General features: G+C 44.0%; 1 protein-coding gene across 1 annotated transcript; it reads right to left on the minus strand.

Annotated features, from left to right (window-relative positions):
• Window positions 1–4,923: 4,923 nt before the first annotated feature.
• On the minus strand, window positions 4,924–22,711 carry SNX5 (sorting nexin 5). The gene is made up of 13 exons (XM_050893404.1): window positions 22,666–22,711; window positions 13,347–13,451; window positions 12,735–12,845; window positions 12,028–12,149; window positions 11,573–11,696; window positions 10,857–10,952; window positions 9,865–9,970; window positions 9,710–9,785; window positions 8,823–8,862; window positions 8,644–8,730; window positions 7,360–7,519; window positions 6,518–6,603; window positions 4,924–5,489 (listed from the first exon to the last, which is right to left on the minus strand). Exons 1-13 carry the CDS (start codon window positions 22,696–22,698, stop codon window positions 5,442–5,444), a joined length of 1,194 nt encoding a protein of 397 aa, XP_050749361.1. The 5' UTR covers window positions 22,699–22,711; the 3' UTR covers window positions 4,924–5,441.
• Between the last annotated feature and the right edge of the window lie 106 nt (window positions 22,712–22,817).

Raw genomic sequence — 22,817 nt, forward strand, 5'->3', positions numbered from 1 at the left:
AAGCACTCATTTGACTGCTTCCAACAGCAGCAGATCGAGACAGCAGGAGCCCTGCAGTGGAATTTCAGATCCAAGTTAAATTTCTGGCTCTGACAAAAACTCCCCATGGAATGACAGGCAAGTCACCTTTTCTGCACTCTACCTGAATTCCCTCCCCTGTAAAATAGGCACCATTCTTGCTTGTCTGTTCAAGTTACAAAGCAGTCCTAGCAGGGATTATTTTTAGCATGCAAGCACAAAACCCCAGCTGAGCTGGACTCTGATCTCGGCTGGGCCTTCTCATTGGCTTTGTAATATAAAAAGTAAACAAAAAGCAAGGCTGAGCCCACACCAGATCTCGGCCACTGGACAGCATTTTGATAGCAGATGAACCACAATTTTCAGAAAACAGTGAGCTGCAGGTCCAAAACTGGAGCCAGGCAACAATCTGAGGGATTAAAATGGATCACCAGTGCCTGCGTTCATTCACTGGTGACCAGTGAGCTGCAAATGGACAGATTTCAAATCCATTTCAGATATTCCACTGTCACCAAGCAATGACGCAGGTGTTTAAGAGCACAAGTTGAAATAACTCATAACTGCGCTCTCAGACATAGCAGCGAGTGCTGGGATAGCAGGAAAGCACTGAAACTACATCCAAGAATGGGAACTCTGCAGAGCTCTTTGCTTCACAGCATAAACAAGCAGCTCCTCCCAATCTTTTGAGAGAGATTGCAAGTGCCAGAAACTATTAATACCTGCTGAGAAAACCTTCCCAGCTCCATGTTTTGAGAAATTCACATTTGCTGCTATCAGAAGTGTAGCACAAGGCTACAAAAACTGCTAGAGGTCAGGGCCTCAGATCAGAGCTCCCCTACAGAGTGTGCAGTCAAGAAGAAACAGGATGGAATGAAGAGGAGCTGAATAAATTGGGAGCATGTTAAAAAAAAACCCCAAAACTAGTCATGATGAATCTCTAATTAAAACATCTGTAATCATCCCCAGATAAGTCAGACTGCAGCTCAATTTCTGCCCCGAGTCAGGCCAGGGTGTCTAGCAGAGTTTCTCAGGCTTGTAAAGCCAGTCATAGCTGCAGAACCAGTGTGGGAAGCACAGACCCAGCAACAACAAGTATAAAGAGCCCATGCTTACAGCTCTTCCAGGCTTTCTGTATCCCAAAGGCACAGGAACCATTCTCTGCTTGGTTTACCAGCCTTAACATCAGTGATGTGTCTTCCTAGAACCATGAGTACTTGCATAAGCCAGGGCAAACCAGCTCTTCTTGAAGTACACTCAACCCTTAATCGTTCCCTTTCTATGGCTACAAAACCCTGTTTTATTGCACCACCTGGAATCACAATCTTGTGCAACAGGACACATTTATGAGCCTCTTATGTGACCAGGTTGGTTCCCATCTGCAGTTTTCCAATATCCAGATACCGCCAACTCCCCAAGTACAATCGCCACCTGTTTCACCCACCCTAAAGATGCTCTTATGTTAGTATGCCTGACCCGCTGCAAGCACCATACCAAGACTGCAGCCTTCTGCATCCACCTATCCTGCTGCTAGTCTCTCCTGGGTTTGCACTGTGATCCAGATCCACTGCTCTGTGCCCACCTTAACTGTTAGTCCTGCTCCACTGGAGACAGCCAGCCAGACACCTGCAGCACCCAAGGAGTTCATTCCAGCCCACCTTGCCTGCACCATCCCAACAGTCACCATTGCTTCTCTGTAAGCAGAGATGTACTACTGCTGTCCAAGGACACAAACCACCTCCTTACTTTCTAATGCTGAGCACACAGCTGGATTCCTCAGGATCCATGCTTCTGTTGGGAGGATGAAAAACATCTGGTCCTCCCCAAGATGTAAAAGAAAAAGCTAGACTCCAAAATTACCATGTGGAGAAGGGAGCACCGTATCCTATAACACCCTACACAGCCCAGTAGCTGTATGCCAGTAGAAACATTCTCCCTTGGAGGGCAGTTTCTCCACGCTATCACCCGTAACACGGGCCACAAGCACAGCACCAAGGTACAAGGGGATGCAACTCTGCTACCAGCTGTGTTAAAAGAATGTCCTTGACTCCAGGCTGGAGATTTGTACCTGCTGAGCTGGTACTGGGAGAACCCCTAGCCCATTTCAGGCAAGGAAAGCTGGATTAGCAGAGACCTGCTATTTAAACTCTTGGAGGGAACACAGCTGGAAGGGATGGCATAGAACTAACCTACACACTTGTGCTGCAGGCCAGTGGCATGCTTACCTCCAGGTAGTAGCAGCATCTGCCTTCATCAACAACACTAGAGGTGGATGTCTAACAAACCTTAGTAAACTTGACCAAACATTAGTTTTCCCTCTGACCTCATTCAAATGGACAGAGAAGAACTGACATCTGTGGTGTATGGCTCTTCACATCAGTTACCATCACAGTGATGAGGCTTGTGCCTGTTCTCAAAAGCCAATTTGCAACCCATAAACCAAAGCAACAAGCTTGTAAATGTAAACTGCTTTACAGATGTGATCAGTAAATGTACACTAGAGTCAATCCTTGTTTGGGACATCTGTGAAACTGCTCTCATCCCCCACAACCAGCCTTTTAAATTAAGTCTCAGCAATATTTCTAAACACTTATTTTCATATTGATGATAACCTGCCTTATCACACTGACTTGCCTGTGCTGATCTTTGTTCTGCTAAGGCTTTATTCAAGGCCCTGATACAAGGAAAGTCAGGCCCAGTCATATCACATTAGTTAAAGAAAGATTTCTGTCCTTCCTTATGAGCAAACTGCCCACATATGCAGCTAATTTCTCTCATATATCAACATATGTCCAGCTGCCAGGTAAGAAACTGGGCTATGCAGCAGTCTTTCCAGTACTTCATTACAACTCAGTCTGAGGGTAAACATCATGCAAGTAGTTATCAGCAGCTGTACCAGCCTGCCACCCACTGGCCTCTAGGAATGTGATCTGTGCTGTGACTAGCACTTTCCAAGTCAACACGTTTCAGACATTGAAGCTGACTGCAATGCACCCTACTGGCATAGCTGACACAAAACAGCTTCCTTCAGAGCAACGGTGTCACTGGCAGAGACTGCTTTATAGCTACTGTTTCTTGCAGTTATTGTAAATTAACTGTAACTACAATAACTACATCATCAGTATAAAGCCATAATTACATTCATTTAAAGTCTTTTACATACTTCTAATATGATCAGATTAATACTTTAATCCGAGTCAAGCTATGTCAAGAATTTGGAGTGCAACCACACAAGAGCAAACATCTCATGAAAAAGCTCTAAAAGAATATTAAAAAAAGGGTGTCTCACTTAGCTTCAAATATACTGTTACTGGCAGTGCATTAAGCCCACAATAGTCTAGACTGCTTCTGGAGTAGGGACATAGTGTTGTTTGTCATGTTGATACTAGCCACAGCCTTTCTCTGGGGAAAAGAAGAAAGGCCTTTGAACTGATTTGAAGTAGTTTAGGATAAACATAGAGCTCAGCTTCTTCAGACTCAGCCCAAAGGCAGTTAGGTGTATAGGCTGCAAGTTTCTTGCTACTGACTTCGATTCAAAGACCACTGGAGCTAGGTTCAGAAAGACCCAGCATATAACAATATCTCACTGTAAAGCAGCATAAGCAAGATGCTATTTCTCCTATGCCATAGGCAATAGGTGCAAAAGGGCATGAAGCAACCATGGCTTCTGAGAGCCACAGCACACTAGGAGAAGCTCATCCTGGCACAGCTGGCACACTAGCTAGGATGAAGCAGCTACAAGCAAGGGCAAGAGGTACAGTGTGCATTTTTAGGAAAAGCCAAGATTTGCCAGCATGAATTGTCCAGCTTGGGACCACCAGTTGCCCCAGGACAAGTGGCTAGGAGTTTATATGACATCTGTCATACGCAACAGCGATGCTACCTACCAGCTCTCTTCTATATAGGGGCCATACATCCACAAGCAATATACTTATGTGGCTGCTGCTGGAACTGAGCTATTTGGGCAGAAGCTGAGCATGAACTCCAGAAACCTTAACTGACCACAAGTTGAAACTGTTCCTGTCAGACAAAGGTAAAAAGAGACAGAATTCAGACATTTTTCAGCTAGACTGCTGCAGGATGATGTGGCTGGTAAGAGCTGCTCAGTTTTCATGGGGTACCAAAAATAAGAAGCAATAGGTCATGGAAAAGTAAACTATTGAACAATCCTTAGATACTGCCACTGAGCTGCCCATTCTTAGAGCTTCTTGGGTTGAAGCTGCTTCAGGCAGTCTGCCCAGAGATTAGGCACATGGCCTACTTCAAGCACGATTAGAAGTTCGGTTACAAGAAATTAAGCAAGGCTCAGATACTCATCTTACTCAGAAAGCTGCCTTTAGAAGCATATAGCTCCCTTTAGAAGGGTATGGCTCACTGACCTATACCCACATATGCCAAATGACTGCCAGCCTGTAGAAAGATGACCCTAGGGTTTATAGGCTCAGCTATGGCAGTGTAGGCCCAGCTGGCCATACTAAGTTTAAAGAGGTTTATCTTACAGAAGACTGGCTAGGGCTGTGCTTCCAGAAGCCCTGAAGTTTTAAACAGCCTCTTGTTGCTAGCAGGAGGTGTAAAGACTGACAAAATATGAAGCATTGTAAAGTAGTCTAAAGGAGTCCAAGCCACCTATACATATCAATGCTTTTGAAAGGCTTGATTTCCTTCATGTGCAGCATATAGGAAGTAAAAGTTTAAGAGAGCTGCTCAAACAGCAACATGACCTGAAGTCCCCACATTTCACGTCAACACCCATTCCAAGAACAACCCTATTGAGTCAAATATTTATCTCTAGTGCTCTGAATTAAGAGCTCCAGGTAACGAGTAATTTATGATAGTTCTGCGCCTGAAACCTCAGTTTGTCATTTTTACATCCCACACAAAGTCTTGCCATACAAGAACAGCTTGTTGTATTAGACATCTTTATTTGCTGTATTGCCCAAGTGTACAAATACTGAATGTAGTTATAGAAATTCAAAATATACTGTAGTAGAAATCTGTCTGGGAAGTGGAATGTTAAGATATTTACTTTATAAAATTACTACAGTTATATAAGTCACTCCCACTTGCAAGTTTTAAATATATCAGGGCTATGAAGAGACAGATTACTTTATGATCCTGCAAAAAAGGAGTTCTTCTCAGAAAACATTTTCTGCTAGATGAAGTCAGTCAACAGCAAATTGATTTCTTACATTTGACTCATTTTGAGTTATCAGCCAACAGGATGTTAGCTACATCCAGACAATTCATACACAATTCAGCTGTCATTTATACCAAGAAAGTCAATATATCACTATCAACATATTTAAGTATTAGTCAAACAATCTCAGTGACAATATTTATTTTAAGCTAATGAAGTCAAGCCAATAAGTTGCCCCTGGCCATTGAGTGCAATTGATGCTTTTTTCACATTTTCAGAATAAGGCGCCTTAGTTCTTGAACAAGTCAATACAGCTTTGCAGGAGAGAGACATTGTTCTGGAAAGGAAGAGAATTAGTTTCAGTGAGTATGACTGATAATTTAAATCCTGCCTTCCATAATGAAGTAGCTTCCAAAATAGTAAGTCCATCCCAGGATTTTGTAGCCTGTGACAATGCTAAAGAGCTTATACCACAAAGACAAGCATTCAAGCAGTAAAGCATCAAACCAGATCATACAGTCTGCAATCTGCCTCTTCCTGCAGGCTTACAACCATGACTCAGTTTGTGGGAAGGAGATGGGCAAGAGAGAGTAGTAAGAAAGTGGGCCAAACTGGGCAGTATTGTCAATCCTTTTATATGTCATGTTCAAGCTCAGCACTGAAGTAGCTACCTGTGATGAAGTCCAGGACTCAGGAAATTGGAAACTAGACTTTCCTTCTTCAAAAGAAGTTGAGGATGCACAGTTACCTCTTCCTGAGTCTTCCTGCTTTGTTCTCTACACTAAGTTAACAGACCCTGTAACCTGTGTGCACTTTCCTGGATTAAGCTGGCAGTACATGGCATGGTCTCCACAGCCTACTTCAAGCCTGCTCAGTAAAGCTTGGTAGTGGCTGCTAACAAAGCCAGTGTCCCCCTTCACTGACAGCCAAGTGAGAAGGGTTGACAGCTAGATCACAAGCTGCAGGATGTGCTCTCACAGCACTCAAACACTTGAAGCAGCAGCTGCCTCTAGATGCAGGAGGGGTCAAACCCCACAGATGAGGCTGCCTGATGGGAAGTTAGGTGAGCTGTTGTGTACTGCCTGCAAAACTGAGACTTCTCATTTGCAGTGCAAGTGTCCGAGGAGTGACAGGTTGAAAACAGACTTTCTGCATGGGACAGATAGAACTGTCAGCATTTGTTCTTTGTATGCACTACACCTACAGCTTTTCACTTCCTTTCCTTCCCCTCTTCAGATCCCAGCTGAAGAGCCCAGCTGTTCTATTTTACACTTCCTAGTTTTAAAGGGAACCCAGCAAATCATCCAAGTTACACAGTACTCACTTCTGTCAAGCTATGCCTGTTAAATTCCAAAAAGAACACACCTTTGCATGTTTTATTTCCAGTTCTGCCATTTCTATTAGGTTTTTGCGGAATGCTGCTATTCTCTTCTGTTTGAAGCTCATCAGTTCTGTCGGGGGAAAAAAAGAACAAAGATAAGACACACATACAAAGTGTGACTGAAGTTTCAGTAATGTCCCTTATGTTTCGTAAGTTCTGTTGTACAGCTCTAGTTACAGTATTTGACCACAAAAAGGTTCCAGAGTTAGCCTTGCTGTTTGTAACCAGAGATGCATTCATCACATGACATTGACATCTTGGTGAGGAAACAGCTGGTCTAAGAGAGAAAGGTTTTGTAGGAAGACAACTGGAATAAAACAGAAGTAAGCCACACAAGCTCTGCGAGAACACAGAACATTTAAAAACCAAGAACATTAAAGGAGTAGTGTGTGTACCATGAAAGCATGTTTCTTCTGTTTTATGTTGTCCAAAGGCATCTACTAAGAACCAGTGTTTGAAACTCTGTATGAGGCACTCAGCTGTACTGGGACAGAGCAAAAGCCTGTTTGCACAGTTCTAATTGAGATAATCAGAAGCCTGAGTAGTTACCTTCAGGTGGAGGCTGAGAACAAGAGTTCAGCCTGGAAAGCAAATACTAAGGGCTTATAATTAAAGCTGGTCTAGTACTGACATTGCTCTGCTTCAGACAATCATTCTTAAAAATATTTAGCTGCATTCATTTTACAGGCATCTATACTGCCCTTGGGATGTCCAGACTACTTGCTTCAGGAAAGTGTTCAGAAGCCTTCAGTAGTTGAAGGTCAGATGGAGACCTTTACTGCATTAAGATCTCCCTTCAGCATAAATACAGCAAAGAGTGTTTTACCTTGTTTTGCAGATTCTGAAATCTTTTCAAACTTCTGACAACGATCCTGTTGATGAGCCTCAGCCAGCCTGACATCCTTGCTCTTTAGTCTGGCTTTATCTAGAGCTTTGTTTGAGTTTTCATAGTCGACAAGAGCCCTTGTACGTCTGTACAGAAGATCCTGAAAGTAGACAGCAATAGTGCATCAAAGCCTTAAGGCTTTGGAAGGACTACTTCCCAAACTGAGGTTACAACTACCTTAGCAGCAGGAGGTTTCACTTCTTTCAGCACCAGATCCTGCTTCTACCAACAAGCTATTATAACCTGCTATGCTCTTAGCATAGTAAGAGGAACCTTTCACCAGTGCAGTGTCAAGTTTCAGGACAGCCACTTGTGCCTTAGTCAAGGAAGTCTGAGAGGTACTGTAGGCATCGCTTCTTCCCTTAAAGTAGCTTTATCCTTGTATAAGGTGGGCCTCTCCACTAAGGAGGAATAGCACTTTCTGAATTCCCTCAGTCTACTTCTAGTAAGGGATACACTATCATTTAATTTGTTGGAGATCTGACAGTTTGAGTGAAGCACTATACTAACCTAGACATGAGAAGCAGTACACATCTCAGGGCCAATTCCTTTCTAATCTAGAAGCAGTATGGTCTTGATACCTAAATAGCAGTACACCACACAGAGGGAGCCTGTAGTGAATGTTCCAGGGTACATGACATTAGAGGTATGACACTAGATGAAGAGGCCCATCAGGTTATACCTAGATACCATTTCGCAGCGTAGTCATCCCCTTGCCAAGTCAAGTATTGATTAGAAAAGAGCTGCTGGCAAGGCTTTTGCAGTCACATCGATCTACCAAACCCCTCTTGGAAGTCCAGACTCCAATAGCCTTCACATGTTACCACACATTCATAAGTACTTTAGTAGGTGGGATTTACTTCAGGATTTTTTATCAGTCATCATTGGTTTTACTAAAAAGTCAGGAGTACTCAGGCAGGGGAAGGGTTAGAACGCTGCTGCAGACTCAAATTCAGTTTGCTCTAATTTACTTACAGCAATGTAAAGAGTTCTTCCTCTCTACATGCCAAAGAAACTGGTCAGAGATCTTACACAGCCCTTCTGTAAGTGGGCTGGACTGCAACTAGCCAATATATAGTTTCTATATTCTGCTGTGGTTTAGGAGTGCCAGGTTTTAGGCAAAACAAGGGTCCACCTTCCTGTCTTCTTAAAGCACAAAGAATACCATGAGTGAGTCATGATGCCCATAATAAAACTAGGCTTCAAAAAGAAAACTGTTCTCACCTTAGCAGCTTCTATATTGAGCATGTAGTATCTCAACAGTTCAGAGAGCTTTAAGTCTTCATCAGATGAAACTCTACTCTCTACCTTCTGCAGAAGAGATCAGATAGTTGGTATGTAACAGGAAACAGCAACATCCAAATTCAGAGATTCTTTTTTCTCCCCCCCAAAGCTTCTCTTACCCTGAGTTTCTCAAAGAGCTCAGCAACTTTCAACAAGTACCTGGGGAAAAAAAAAAATGCATAAATAACTTTTAGATACTTCTTAGTCTGATAAATGCCAGGATCAGTTGCCAGGAAACCAAAAAGCTGAAGGCTGGAGTTTACTCCTGCATACAGACCCAGACAAGGGCTTGAAAAGAACTCAGGTTTAGGCAAAGACCTGGACAAAAGGTTCAGTGCAAGAGGTGCTGGATTCCAGCCTAACAGACTAGTACAGTTGAGCAGCTAGACACCATTTAAAGTAACAACACTGCTCTCTAGAGCATAAAGGTCTTGTGGAGAATTTCCCCACTGCTACCCTCCAAGAGGAACGAACTGTCTTGTTTATTCAGCTATATACTCTGTTTTAACAACGTCTTGGTAAGTTGATAGCAAAGTTCAGAGAGGTGGAAGAATTCACCTCAGAAAAGGTGACTAGGTTTCCATAGCTTAAAAACCCCTACTATTCTGGAACTTCAGAGGTCCAGAAGATAATATAGGCCTAGTGTAAGCTGTGGTTGTATTTAACAGCACATTAGAACACCAGATGCATAACCCCTTTGTCCCATATTCTCTGAGAGTGTGTGACCTGAAAAAATTCAAGGATACTTCTGTTTAGAAGGAGCTTTGATGACCAGCACAATTCAGCTCTAGGGCACAACTGGCAAAAGATCAGCTAGTTAAGAGTCAGATGCAACTGATAGTTTTAGGTCTGCCACACCAGGAGCGTCAGAGTAAAGAAAGTTCAATGCCACTTGCTTGCAATTCAAGAAACTCAAGTCAGCTATGACTCAATACCCTGGATTTTACAGAAGGAACTTGATATTCCCAGACTCAAGATATGTTTATGAACAGTTAGAATTGCTTACTTTTTGATAACTGTAGGCTCTTCTAATGCCAGGCTGTTCAAGCAAGCTGAAGTATAAATATAGTCATCTGCAACATCTGCAAGAACAAGACAAGGTTTTCAGGCTGAAATCAGCAAGACTGCAAGGTCTTTAGAAAGGTCTTTGAAAAGATTCACTTTTATGAGATCTTGTCATCTTATCTGCTTTTGCACATGCATCCTTGATTCTGTTGTAGTAGTTTACAAGAAAAGTCTTCTCTTGCTCAAAAAAGTCTTCTACTTCCTGAAAGAGAGTATGACCTGTTAAGTCAGTTACATTACTGCAGAATACAAGCTCTTTCCTATTTTGGGAAGGGCCAAGAAATAACCATAGCCACCTGAGCATTATGCCCATCAATCTCTGTTGAAGAACAGAGTTCAAGACAAGATCCTGAACCAAAGGTTTGACAAACCAAGCTGTTTGGCAAGTTTCTTTTTCACAATGAAGTGAAGATGGACTTGACATGCAACTATTCAACGTTGCAGGTTGTCTGAAGCAACCAGTAAGTTGGTGTCGGGCAGCCCTTAGGGCTACCAACTGTTAGAATTTTATTTCCCAGGCCTGCTGCAACACAGTAGCTAAGCCATAAGCACTTTACAAGCTTGCTTCACATCCACACCAAACATTATACATACTGTAATGTTTCATGACATTGTGTTTAGGACAGCAAGTCTATTACAAAGAGCTACCATGGCAACATGACAGAAAAGCTGAAGCTGGACTGGTTACAGGAGTCTTTGGTATTTGATCTTGTCTAGTGCAAGCAGAAACCTATAAATCATGTCTGGTCAGAGCTCCAAAGTAGACAAAAGCCACGAGTACATTTGCTGAAGGTGTAATTCCTTCCTCCCCACCAGTATCAGGTGTTATGGCAACTCTTCTGCATCCACCAGAAACTTTAAATATACACTTAAATTTTTAACAGCCTATAGCTTCAATGTCTTATTTCTACAGAAGTCAAGATTAATATAGGCTACTCCACCCAACTTGGGACAGCAGTAACAAGGAAGGTTAGCGTTAGTAACTGAGCCTCACGCACATCAAGCCTGAAGCAGATGTAACTAACTTCCCTGGAGCAGGAAGCAAGAAACAATCAAGACTAAGGTAAGAGGCAAACCAACTACCTTACCTTGACTCCAGAGAAGAGGACTTCATCAGCACTCTTTACCACACTTTTTAAAAAGCCACCAAACATCTCTTTTGTGTTTTTCCTCCGAACACTCAGCTGCAACATAGAGACCAAGACAGCTTTAAAGTTATCCCAAGGGGGGAAAAAAGTGACTGTTTTGACACTTGCAGTGTAGTAACATTATTTATATCTAGCATACATCAGAGCAGGCTGATTTCCAAGCTCTCCATAATACCTGTATAAACTGTATAAAGATGGCTCATGTAGAAAATCGCTTCACTAGGAGTTGTTCAACTATCCACAGTTTTTTCCCATTCCCAGAAACAGCTCAGTTTCTCCTTCCATATCTTGGATCAGCATCTATCACTCATAATTAGGTGTGACAAAACAGATGCAGTACTAACTTTAATACACCTCCATTCTTCCATTTTAGGACCATGCAACACACAGCATAGGTACACCTGAACCATACTTGTTCCCAAGATAAAGACATACAAAGTTGGCTTCCTAACCAACTTGACTGGGATTAAGAAACACTGAGATTTATAGCAGAAAAGGTCTAAAGGTCAGGCTTTCATCCTTCAATCATCTCACAGAAGTACTGGCAATATCTGCTGCACATAGATTTACATAACATTCTGACTGTGCCCAGAAAAAAATGACAGCACTCCTAACATCTTGCCTCACTTGGAAAGGAGAAACAAAAAGTGTCTTACATCCTGGTCATACTCCAGGAAAACATGAAAATTGCGATCTTTGCTGAGCACAGGATGAGAAGAAATCCGCTGAAGGAAGATTTCATGTGATGATACAGTCTTCTTGAAGACAGCGAGGTATTCACTGAAAGGAAAGAACAGACTGAGATCCTCTCTTGTACTGCCTTCTTCAATATACAAAGAATTGCTTTAAGTTTATCCAGTGAAAATATTCAACAGCATGCTTCTGAAATAGCCAACTAGTGATAGAGAAGCTATTTTCAATCTCTTCAGCCAGGAAGTTTTCCAGTTTGAGAGAAGCTTTTGGCAACCCCCCAGCTCCAGGATTTTAAAGATCATGCAGCAGCAGACACCCTTCAAAACAGTCACACTCAAGATCAGTTATCACCAAATAAGTTGCTCTCCCAGGAGGCTTCTCTAAGTGCAGCTTTTGGCAGTAGACTCATTCTACTTACGCTTCTAGCTCTTGCTTCATTTTGGCAAACTCTTCTTTTGTCATAGACACTTCTCCTTCCCCTAGCTTCTGCATCTTCTCTCTGGGACCATCAAAGTCAGGCTTTGAAGGTGCTGGAGGTATCTAGCCAAGGAACTGGTTAGTGATAGATGCTAACAAATAAAGTTTTCCAAAATTACTTCTAGCCTCTGAAAGGAGGCCCTTTTGCCTGGTCATGGCAAACCAGCAAGGCTCTGCATCCAGGAATTCTAGAGTCATGTTGATGTCTACATCCCTGTTTGCCCCTCCCAGCTCTGTGCTACCCCTGCCCCAGGAGGGAAACCAACCAAGAGGAAGAGCCTGTATAATCCACCCCATAGCCAGCCATCTTCTGTGGCACACAGGGCCTCCTAAAGAATCATGATAGGAAAGAAAGACTATATTTAATAGAGTATTTCACCGTGTCATCTTCAGGCAGATATTAATACCACCATAGAGTCAGGGACTCTCAGAGCATCAAGCTTTTTTGCTGCTCCAAGCTATATGGAAAGTTAACATACAGCCATACCACTCAAGCTGTTCGGGAATTAAGGCAAAAGGAAGCATAGGGAATACACAAGTCATGAAACACTAGTAACATTGGTAGAGCAGACTTCATGCCTTTACTAGTATGCACTTTAAATTGCCATAGTCTTTTGTTTAGCATTACATTTTTTATGAAGTACTTACAATGAGTCCTGCATACTCTTCAGTTTCAGTGAGTGTATCATGCAGCCACACAAAGTCTTCATGCTGCCTTGTAACTGAAAACTCAGGGCTTTGAAAAGTTGGCAGTGTAGTCTGGGAGAGAAGATATAGAAGCCCTACTGTTTTGTAAATTAGTGCTTTTAGAAACAGTTCTGTCTGTTTCCAAAGGAAGCTATTTTGCCTAGTAAGAGCCTCGCTTACTCCTTTTAGCTGAGCTGGCACTCATTTGAGAGCCTTACTACTATTTAAAGAAAAGGCACTGTTGTGGAACAGCATTAATGCAGTTTATTTTGTGAAGTTTCACAGTAGCTGGTTTCCCCACCCCTACCACCCAGCCTTCTGGTGTCAAGCTAGGATTCCTTAGCAAAGCCAATCTAGTGTATCAACTACCTTGCCTCCATTTAGAGAGTGTTCAAGTCTTCAGAAATCTGAAGTTTCTGCATATATATACCCTCAGGCCACCTTTAAGTGGAAAACCTCCATCTAATTAGATTTCCTTCATTGCCAAGCCCATCTTTACAGGTATGTGTATTGCAAATACACAGATTACTTGCATAACATTTATGAAGACCTCTTTCTACCCCATGATCTTACCTTAGTATGCACAGTGAACTTCACTCTGTCCTTTTCACTTAGGGCATCAGGTATATCAATTTGGAGAGAAGGATCAACATTCAGGTCTACAGATACAGACCTCAGCTGCAACAGAATTCACAGTATAAGCCTTGGTCAGGCATCAAGTAGGTTTAGTGAAGCTAGACTGGTCATCAGCTGTCAACAAGAACCACATTGCACTAAACCACTGCATCCAGGAACGGCACATATGGACAAGCATGACAGCCTTGACACTACCTGCACATCACTGTGACAAGCCTTCCCTTCCAAACACAGGAAAGGAAAAAGACTTGTTAGCTCAAAGTCTGAAGAATCGATTGTTAAGAGTTCACACTAGAGATATTTGGCAAGTCTTCTCTCAAAAGCATCATCCTCCTTCCAGTACTTCTGCAGCTTGTTTACTTGGAGCGCATCAAGCCAAAGCCTATTATGCCATTTAGAAGATAGCAACAACCCTAACAGTTCTCTCTCCATTATCCTGTGCCTCAAGAATATGTGGCAGAACAGCTCTTAAGAGCCTAGCCTTGTGATCTCTTTCCTCACTCTTAGATCAGAGAGCTGCTTTAATCTAAGGCAAGAAGAATTAAGTGCTTTTATCTATCACAAATAGCAAGCCATAGGCAAGAGCCTGATGCTTCCTCACCATGCCTAGAGTGGTCACCACTGCCATTCTGATCTCCCAAAACTACTGCATATGTTCCAGTAGCTGTTCTGACAGCTGCAGAGGCTACATTCTCTCTGATTTTCAGGAAGAGTGGGACATGAAACCTCTTTAGGCTCCCATAAAGTCTAAGAGCCAACTGTTTGCCAGAAACAAGACCTAAACCCAAGAACACTGTGGCACTATCACTGCATCTGTTTAATCTTATTTTCAGGATACCTGGCATCATGTTATTCATTGCTGCTAGAATGCACATTTGCTGTTAAAGAAAGCCCCGATAAGCTGGTACAAGAACTAGCCTCAAAGGTATTTGAACTTCGCTTTACGAAAAGCTATTTATTACTTGTAACTGCAAGTGTCTTCCTCTCCTAAATTCAGGTTTTGTCTTACCCTTTCTAGACAGATCTTTGTGTCTGACAACATTTTAATGCCATTTGTTTCCACTCAGAGCACCTTGGAAGAGGTTTCTGAGCACGTTATGTGAGGCACCCTTTACAGGAGAACTCAGAGCCTACCAGGTTCCAGAAAGACCAGACTTGCCTTCCCAGTGCTTCAGACAGGCCTTAAACAGAGCCAGCATCTTCCTTCAGGGACTTATTTCTTCATTCCAACAGCCTACACCCAGAATATAATTTCAACCATACTTAAATTTTTAGAGCAGTGGAACAGCCTTCTCAGTTGAAGGTGCTCTAGGTCACACACCACTAACATCCTCAAGTCATAGTCCTACTGAAATTCCTTACAAGGACAGAGCTTTCTGGCTCAGAGCAGACAAGGCCTTGATACTCAGCATGCCACCCTGTTCTGGGAAGTCAGGGAAGCAGCAAGGCTGCACTTATGAGCAGTAAGATTCAGCATAGCCACCAGCCCATTTCTCCCCCGGTTTACAATTTGAACTTCCTTTATCAAGTCGCACATCACTGCTTGCACCCAGCCATTGAAGACAAACAGCTTCAATGCCGTACCTGACCTCAGAAGCAAGCAAAAAAGTTTAGGTGTATCCAGCAAAGGTTACTAAGATTAATGCATACATCCAGTTCTTACATGAAGTAGAATCATGTATTTAGATTCCAAGGAATAGACTTTTACAAGCTATTAGACACTAGTGATCACCAGCTTCAGTCATCTGTATTCCAGAAGCATACAGGAACCTTAGCCTATCACAGTATGGTGGTTCCTGTGCTATGAAACCAGTCTAAGAGGCCCTCCCTTCAGTGCTGCAGCCTAACAAATTATTCTTATTTTCTGCATAAGGGAGAAACTGCCAGAGATCAAGGTCACAACACAGGAAGTTTGCTGAAGAGTGACCATCAGAGCGAGGGTGAATCTCAAGGTTATTCTTTAGAGATAATTCTGAATGCCTTCCCAGGAAAGCAAGCTAGAGAACTGCAGCACAACTGATATTGTTTCACCACCCTGCAGCATACTAGTGCTCAGACCCCACCAGCTAGGAGCTTGCCCCTACCACCTACTAAGCACAAGTTTCAGCACCGAAGCCCACAAGCAAACAGTACCAGACAGCATCTGAGCAATCCTGTCTATCACAGATAGCTTGAATGCTGCCTTAAGCTTCTGTAAAGCTGCATAAGAACTGTTGAGAGGTTGCCCTTTATAAGGTGAAGCTTTCCTTCCAAAAGCTTTGGAAACTCCCTCCTCCTAGTCTGGCCATCTGTGTACTGCAGTCCAGATCTGGTAGATGACAAGTCTCTCTGGCTGCCTGCAGAGTACACAGCTGTCAGACTAGCATACATTTGCCTCTATCCTGCCTAGACTTCCACTACCACTGCTGGTTACTGCTATCATCTCTGATCAGGCTCTCATGCATAACTGAGGGATACCCCAGTCACTGTACCCTCATTCTTCCAACCATGCTAAAAAGATTTCTGTCTGCTGCATACTAGCTGTTAGCTAGAGTTAGAAGGAGGTAGGTAAAAGACACACCCTTTTAAGCCTTATGGCTATGGAAAGACCTCATATGCAGCACACTGAGCTTCCCATTCTGACTTCTGTAGGACAGAAGGCTTTTATCCCATCCTGGGTATTGCCTTGGCAAGCAGCAAGGATGTTGAGCTTACAGAGCGTGCCCTGGAACACAGTTCCCAGCAGCCCCAGCGCTGCTCACATCTGAATGGATGTGGTGGAACTCAAAACACAAGGACTCCAACAGTACAGTCACTTCTCTCCAGTTACCCCATGGGACAGATTATTATATTCCCATACAGGCATGTGATTCTGGTACTTGCTAGGAAAGCACAGACCAAACAGCACAAAGGTGCATGGTTCAGAGGTCACTAACACTGGTTTAGGCAGAAGTTGCCCCATTCAAGGACTAGAGGAAGGATAGGTAGAAGGCCACTGTTCAGACATTAGTTTCACTGGGAGCACAGCTCACTGTCTATTGCCAGCTGAATGAAAGGCAAGTTGGTCAGTGTTTCCCAGCCAGATAACACTAGCAGCCAAAGCAGTGAGATGCAGACCCCAGTGTTTTGCATCCTGCTTACTTATCTTTACTGTCCAAACAGGATCAGCAATGCTAACAATATGAACTGCTGAGTCTGGAAAGTATGATAAGCAAAAGGAAACTGCTTCCTTTCAGCTAAACTAAGGAAAGGATTACACAAATCAGCCAGTCCTGAATTTGTGAACTTTGTTATTAAGTCTTGTGGAGAAAGTAACCCATGATTAGATGTTGTCCACACAGCCCTCCATGCCTAGTAGTTGCCTGCACAAGAGACGGGCAGGTATGGACACAAGATGGTACTGGTTTGTCAGATTAAAGCAGTTCACACGTCACTGGCATTTCTCCCCTGCACTAGCACCACAAACTGCAGAGGCAATGGGGCAAGAACACGTAACCTACAGCTTCAATCCCCAGGAATGCTACTGCAGGAGAGCTTATTGCCCCAGCAGGGTCTTATTTACACAGAAGAAACTGGGAGTCAGCAGCAGTGCTCAGCTGTGCACTCCAGAGCAGTATGTACTATACATATGGCCCAAAGTGTGAGACCAGCCCAGAAACAGGACAAGAGTCAAGAATACCCCTATACACAGTGGTGGGATTCTGCCTCTCAGGACTACATGAAGCCACTTGCTAAAAAAATCTCATACGCCTCCTACCTTAAACATCCGCTGTAACGTACATGACCCAGCCTATACTTAAAGGCCACTACAGGCTCAAACATCAAGCATATCACTGTTTGAAGACAGCACAGGATTATCACCTCTACCCTTCAGGAGTCTGGTCTTCAGCGAAGGACCTGGAGCCATATGAAGCAGAGGATCATAAAACCACTGATCTGCTCTAGTCCTGTGAAGGTCAATGTGGGCTCCTAACAGCAGGCCAGAGACCTTTAGGATTACACAATCATGGCAGCAAGGCTCAGACTAGAAAGAGCATTCACACTGTCTGACTTCAGGAGGACAGAATGCTTTGTTTCCCTACAGAAAGTGCTGGAGCAGCATTTCTCCACCGAACTGGAAGCAAGAAGCCCTCCTCTTGTTACCACAGCTCTACAAAGCACTAACCCAGTGAGCACCTAAAGCAGATGTTCCACACCAACCCTTGATCAACACAAGCACCTGCTCCTGCAGCATTAGCAGCTCATCATTCCAGACCTTTCATTCCACCATCCCTCCTACAAGCAGGAATGAGGACCAACTTGCTTACGGTCACATGAAGGCTGTGCAGAGCAAAGGAGTTAAACTTTCATCTCCAGGCCTCAGGCTTGTTCCTTTATCACAGCAGGCATCCAACGCCAGGCCTTCCCAGGAAATCACCCCATCTTAGCTCTCTGGCCTGCCATGTCTGGCAGCTCCTTCATATCTGGAGGCATTTCTCTGCTAGGACATCATTGCTTCTTCCCTGCACTCCAGGCAGTGGGCAAGAGAACTGAAGTTTCCCCATCCCACTTGCCAGAAACCAGTCTGTCGCCCCACACCCTTGAGGGGATATAATCCAAGCTCAGCAGCTGGTAAGAGATTATTCCTTACTTGCAGCACATGCCCAAAGAGGTACAGAGGGTGGTGACTCCTGGAGCAACACAGTGGGGAAACAGCTGGGTTGGGCTGCAAACCGAAACACCCAAACCCAGCACAGTGCTCCCACTTTCACCTCTCATTTCCCTTTCTGAGAAAGAACTTGGAGGCTTCTGGTTTGCAATGACTACAGCAACTGTTACATCTGCTCTGATGCCTTCCACTTCTATGCTCATGCCTTTTTAGTGACTTGTATTGGGACCCCTGGGGTTTCTTGAGAATTCAAGAAAAACTTCTCCCTGTTCAGTAAATACACTGTCCACCACAACTGTCTGACCTGGAAATTAGAACAAGACATCAAGCAGAGCCCTCCAGGATAACAGACAGTCATCATATTGATTAATGTTTCTAGGCTTCAGGACCAGAAGACTAAAAATAGGTATTATGGTACTAATTAGGACACTATGATAATCACCCGATCTGGAAGCCCAAGAGAAGAGACAGCAGAGAGCATTACTGTGACCAATCCAGGTAGAGTTTTACAGCACTTGCTTTTTTCTGTTGCTTAGAGATGTTTAAAAAAACAACAAGAGAGTTTGATCATTTAAGTACAATCCAGTGATGACCATCAGCTACCCAGGCTTCAGCTTGACAGACATAAGTTTCTGATAAGGCCTCGCCCAATGCAAACACATCTTCATGCTTGCAGGCATCCAGTGGAAGGAAATGCCCTCAGCCACTGAAGCTGCTTAATTCTGTTGAGTGGCCTGAACTGCTGCTTTTAAAAGTACACCCTTTGCAGTTTTAGCATCAGTTCTAGATGACTCGATGTTACTTCTGCATTCTAACAAAAGAATCTGCCAGTGCAAGCAACTGTGTACAACATCTGATTGCCAGCGAAATAAGAATCCATATTTGTTCTCAAAGTCAGATTAATCCAGGGGTTTTCCACATAGCCAGGCTCCCAGAAGGAGGAAGGAGCCCTTCTACAAGGGTTTACATGTCAGAGCTTTCTGCTTATTGTCAGCTACCTTATAAAAAACCTCTCCTCTTACTGATCGCCTCCCTGCTGTCATTCAAGCAACAACTACAAACAAGACTTCAGTAGTAATTACATCTGCCACTACCCAGAATCCATTACTTTTTACAGAGTAGTCTTTCTAATTAAACCAGCTTAAGAGCTCTCCAGAGAGCACTAAAAGATCATGTTTTCTGGCAGTTTATATAGAGTCCTCAGTTCCAGAGGGTCTTGTTTCAACACCCAGGAGTTAACCAGCACACCTTCAGAGTATCTGGCCAGCAGATATTAGTGGCATTAGCTGCTGGAACTACATTTCAGTCATAATCAGCACAAGTAGCTTAAGTTTCCCTTTAATCAAGATACTAAAAATATGTCTGAAAGTACACTGCACACATGCAGCAGTAAAGAGCAAATACAGTAGATGTGGAGCTTTGATTTTGCAGCCTTCATGACAAACTTGCTGTTAGCTCTCTGACATTCAGCTGAATCAGTCCTGAAGTAGCCCAAGTTATATACAACCAGGAAAATTGAACAAGTCTTCTTGCACTCAGTCTTCATGTTGCTACTTATGCTTTCCCAAATTTGTGACTTTGGACTGTAGAACTCCAGTGATGCAATAGTTTAAATTATTTTGCTTAAAACAAAGATAAAGAGGGAATAACAGCTCAATTTAGTCACATTGAAATGGCATTCCTCGCCAAGTGCAGTGCTTGCCAAGTAAGCAGAAGGCAGCCTCTGTAGCCAGTGCACAGCCAGTGGCAACAGGTGCTATAAGCTGGCCTGATCACTTAGCTCTCCTGTCAGAGGGATCTCTGCATCACTCTCTGCAGAAACCAAGTGGTCACACACCTCCTTACAGAGGGAAGGAGCTGTGGGAAGGACACTATGAACGTTCAAGGATCCCATATTCTGAGCAAAAGCCTCTCTAGCTCACCCTGCTCCAGCTAGCAGCACACAGGATACCTCCACCCAACCCACTGCTTCCCCAGCTCGAGGGGTCAAGCAACAGCTTTGGCAATGCAGGCCAAATCCACCCTGCTGCAGCAGTCTACCTGCAGAACACAGCCTATGGCTAAGCACTTTTAGCCCATATGCCATCTGTAATATGAAATATGCCCAGCTAAAGTGGAAATTGTGCAACAGAAGCAAACACCTAATCCACGGTCAGCATCTACAAGAATGTTTTGCTGACCTCCTGCAGCAAGGCCAGAGCTGGTGGTAGGGAGACTCAGCAATACAATCTCACCATGCTCTCCTCACCTCCCACGATTTGTAATTGTGTCATTAGCCCAAACTGCTGGGCCAGCTTCATGGAGGCTATATGTCCTTGACAATACATTATCCTTATCCAGTAGCTTTCACCTTGCTAGCAGTTCATCTCCCGACTTCCTTTTGGGCCCAGCAGCATGCAGAAGCAGTTGTCTTGCAAAGCACAAGCAAGACCTAGTAGACCCTCATTCTTTCCAGAATATGTAGCAGTTGTCCAGCACCAAGAATCTGTTCAGGAGTGATAACAGCAAGTCCCAGGCTATTACATACCATCTTGTCTTCCACTGACTGTTCTGAGAAAGAGGGGCTACAATACTCTCTCAGTATTTTCATCTAGAACAGTTTAACTGCAGACTGGAGCCTTTAAAATACTATCAAGCCACTGACATTAAGAAATACCAGGGTATTTGCACAAGCTTAGCTTGGCAGTCCCACTGCTCTCTTCACTTTCTGAAGTGCCTTTTCCTCCCCATGACAGATTACACCATCTTTCCCACTGTACTTCCAGTCACCCTTATCCTACCCTCCCTTCCTCTTCCTACGTATCCTGATCCTCTCCTGCTTCGCCACCTCAGGGTCAGTTTTTAGTTTATATGTACCAATGATTCCTATTCAAGGTTAATACCCAATGAAGCTTCCTTTATAGGCATAGGCTTTATCTACTGGCCACACACCAGTTCCATGTTGCTGTTTCCTTACCTAACCAGAAACAGACAAGATAGGAGTATTTGTATCCTCCCCACTGCTGCTGGAATCCAAAGACAGCCCTACTACCTGAAAGAAGCTAGTTAATCTTTGGCCATTGAGCATTAGAGTTTACAGCTACTCCAGCCCTCACCGTGGGAACATTTTCCCCTCCCCCCAATATTGCTGTCTGCTAAGTTAGAAAGGGCACATAAACACTCAAAGTTACCAATTGCTGCAAGACAGTTTATATTTTACCTTCCCCTCTACCCATCACCTGCAGGTCCTGCAAGCCTAATAGAGACTTGCACTCAGTATTCTCAAATGGCAGATACTTTAGTACTAATAGTTTCACATGCAGCAGAAAAAGGTTAAAGCACTGGCTAGTTTACTGCTAAAAGCAAATAACTAGAAAACACTTGTTCAACAAACTTTTGCCTGTTCTACTGGATCAAGATTGTCTTAAAAGATTCATATGCAAGAGAAGCAGATGAAGAGAAGTTACCTAAAAAAATTAAAGGCAGGTGTATTTCTAGCCCTCAAGTCATCTAACATACATCTTCCAAAAAGCTGGAGAAAACACAGACTGAAAAGACTTAAGCACCCTTAACAGCTTAAAACACAAGTCACCTTCCTGTAAGCGAGTTAAGCTTAGTCACAACACAAAACTACATTCAGATGCAATTGTATGAAAGTCAAACAGGCAGCTCACAGACTGTTACAGGGCTATCTTACTTTCTATTCAAGGTGTACTGGGGGTAGTTATTAAACCAAGTAGACTAGGTAGATTAAGCCAGGCAGCTTGTCCAGTATGAGAAATAATTCCAAGCACTGTCTACATACATACACATTAATTCACAAAGTTCCTGTTTTAGCATTTAATTTGCATTTCCTCTGAGAAGTTGAGAGTCTTCACATTGGGCAATACCCCATGCTCCCTCAAAGACAAGACATAAGCCTCTTTGGCACTTAAAGCTTCAACACTACTACAGAGAAAGGAAAACCAAGTCAGCTACTGATGTGACAACCAAAGGAAAGAGGCATCACAGCTGAAGTGACAGCTGACAGCCTAATTAACACAGGCCACACAACCAGGAAGGCTGGTCACAGACACACAAGGCAGCTAACCCACTAAGGAAGAGCAAGTTTAAACACCTCTAGCAGAAGTGCCTACAGCACTTCATTGCTAGTGCCCAGCCACAGGTCCTGACGAGCATGCCCAGCTCCTGCAGCTCCAAGGCCCTGCTTATCACCCTGCTCCCACCACAAACTAGGTGCTCCGCTCACAGCCTGCGCTACCTTATGGCAGCTGCAGAGCCCTTCCCTTCTCCTCCTTCCCACTCTGGCTTTTTTCTTCTTTATCTCTCCCCTCTTTATCTTTCTCTAGGCACCTCTTCCTTCAGGGGCTGCACCCCACACTCACCCTGGGCAGCTGCACCCTGATCACCTGCCCTCAGAGGACCTTGGGTACAGGGAGCAAGCAGCACAGGGACTAAAAAAACTAATATTTAAAAAACAAATATTTTTTGTAAACCGAACAAAAAATAAAAACCTGTCACTGCCCCGGTGCTGCCGGGGGGAGAGAGAGAGAGCAGGGAGCTCCCTCACACCCCGCGGGGCCAGCCCGGGGCTGAGCGCGGCCGCACCCCCACAGCTCGCCTCAGCCGGACCTGGGCCGCCGTCCTCACCTTGCTCTGCGCGTCCTCCCGGAGCAAAGCCATGTCGCTTAAGCGCAGCCAGCCGCTCACCGCCCTCCCCACCGCCACCGCCGCCGCCTCATATAGCCCGGGGCGGAGCCGCGGCCGCCTCACGCCGCCAGCGACACACCCCCGCCGTCCCG

Source organism: Gymnogyps californianus, chromosome 3 (assembly GCF_018139145.2).
Source record: "Gymnogyps californianus isolate 813 chromosome 3, ASM1813914v2, whole genome shotgun sequence".
Classification (NCBI taxonomy): domain Eukaryota; kingdom Metazoa; phylum Chordata; class Aves; order Accipitriformes; family Cathartidae; genus Gymnogyps; species Gymnogyps californianus.

Bases quoted from the DNA above. Each gene is read 5' to 3' on its own strand.
- SNX5 (XM_050893404.1), bottom strand. From the start codon at position 22,698: ATGGCTTTGCTCCGGGAGGACGCGCAGAGCAAG. The intron at 12,846-13,346 runs GTAAGATCATGG...CTTCTCTCCCAG, and splicing joins AGTTCACTGTGCATACTAAG to ACTACACTGCCAACTTTTCA. The intron at 9,786-9,864 runs GTGAATCTTTTC...TTGTTCTTGCAG, and splicing joins GATGACAAGATCTCATAAAA to ATGTTGCAGATGACTATATT.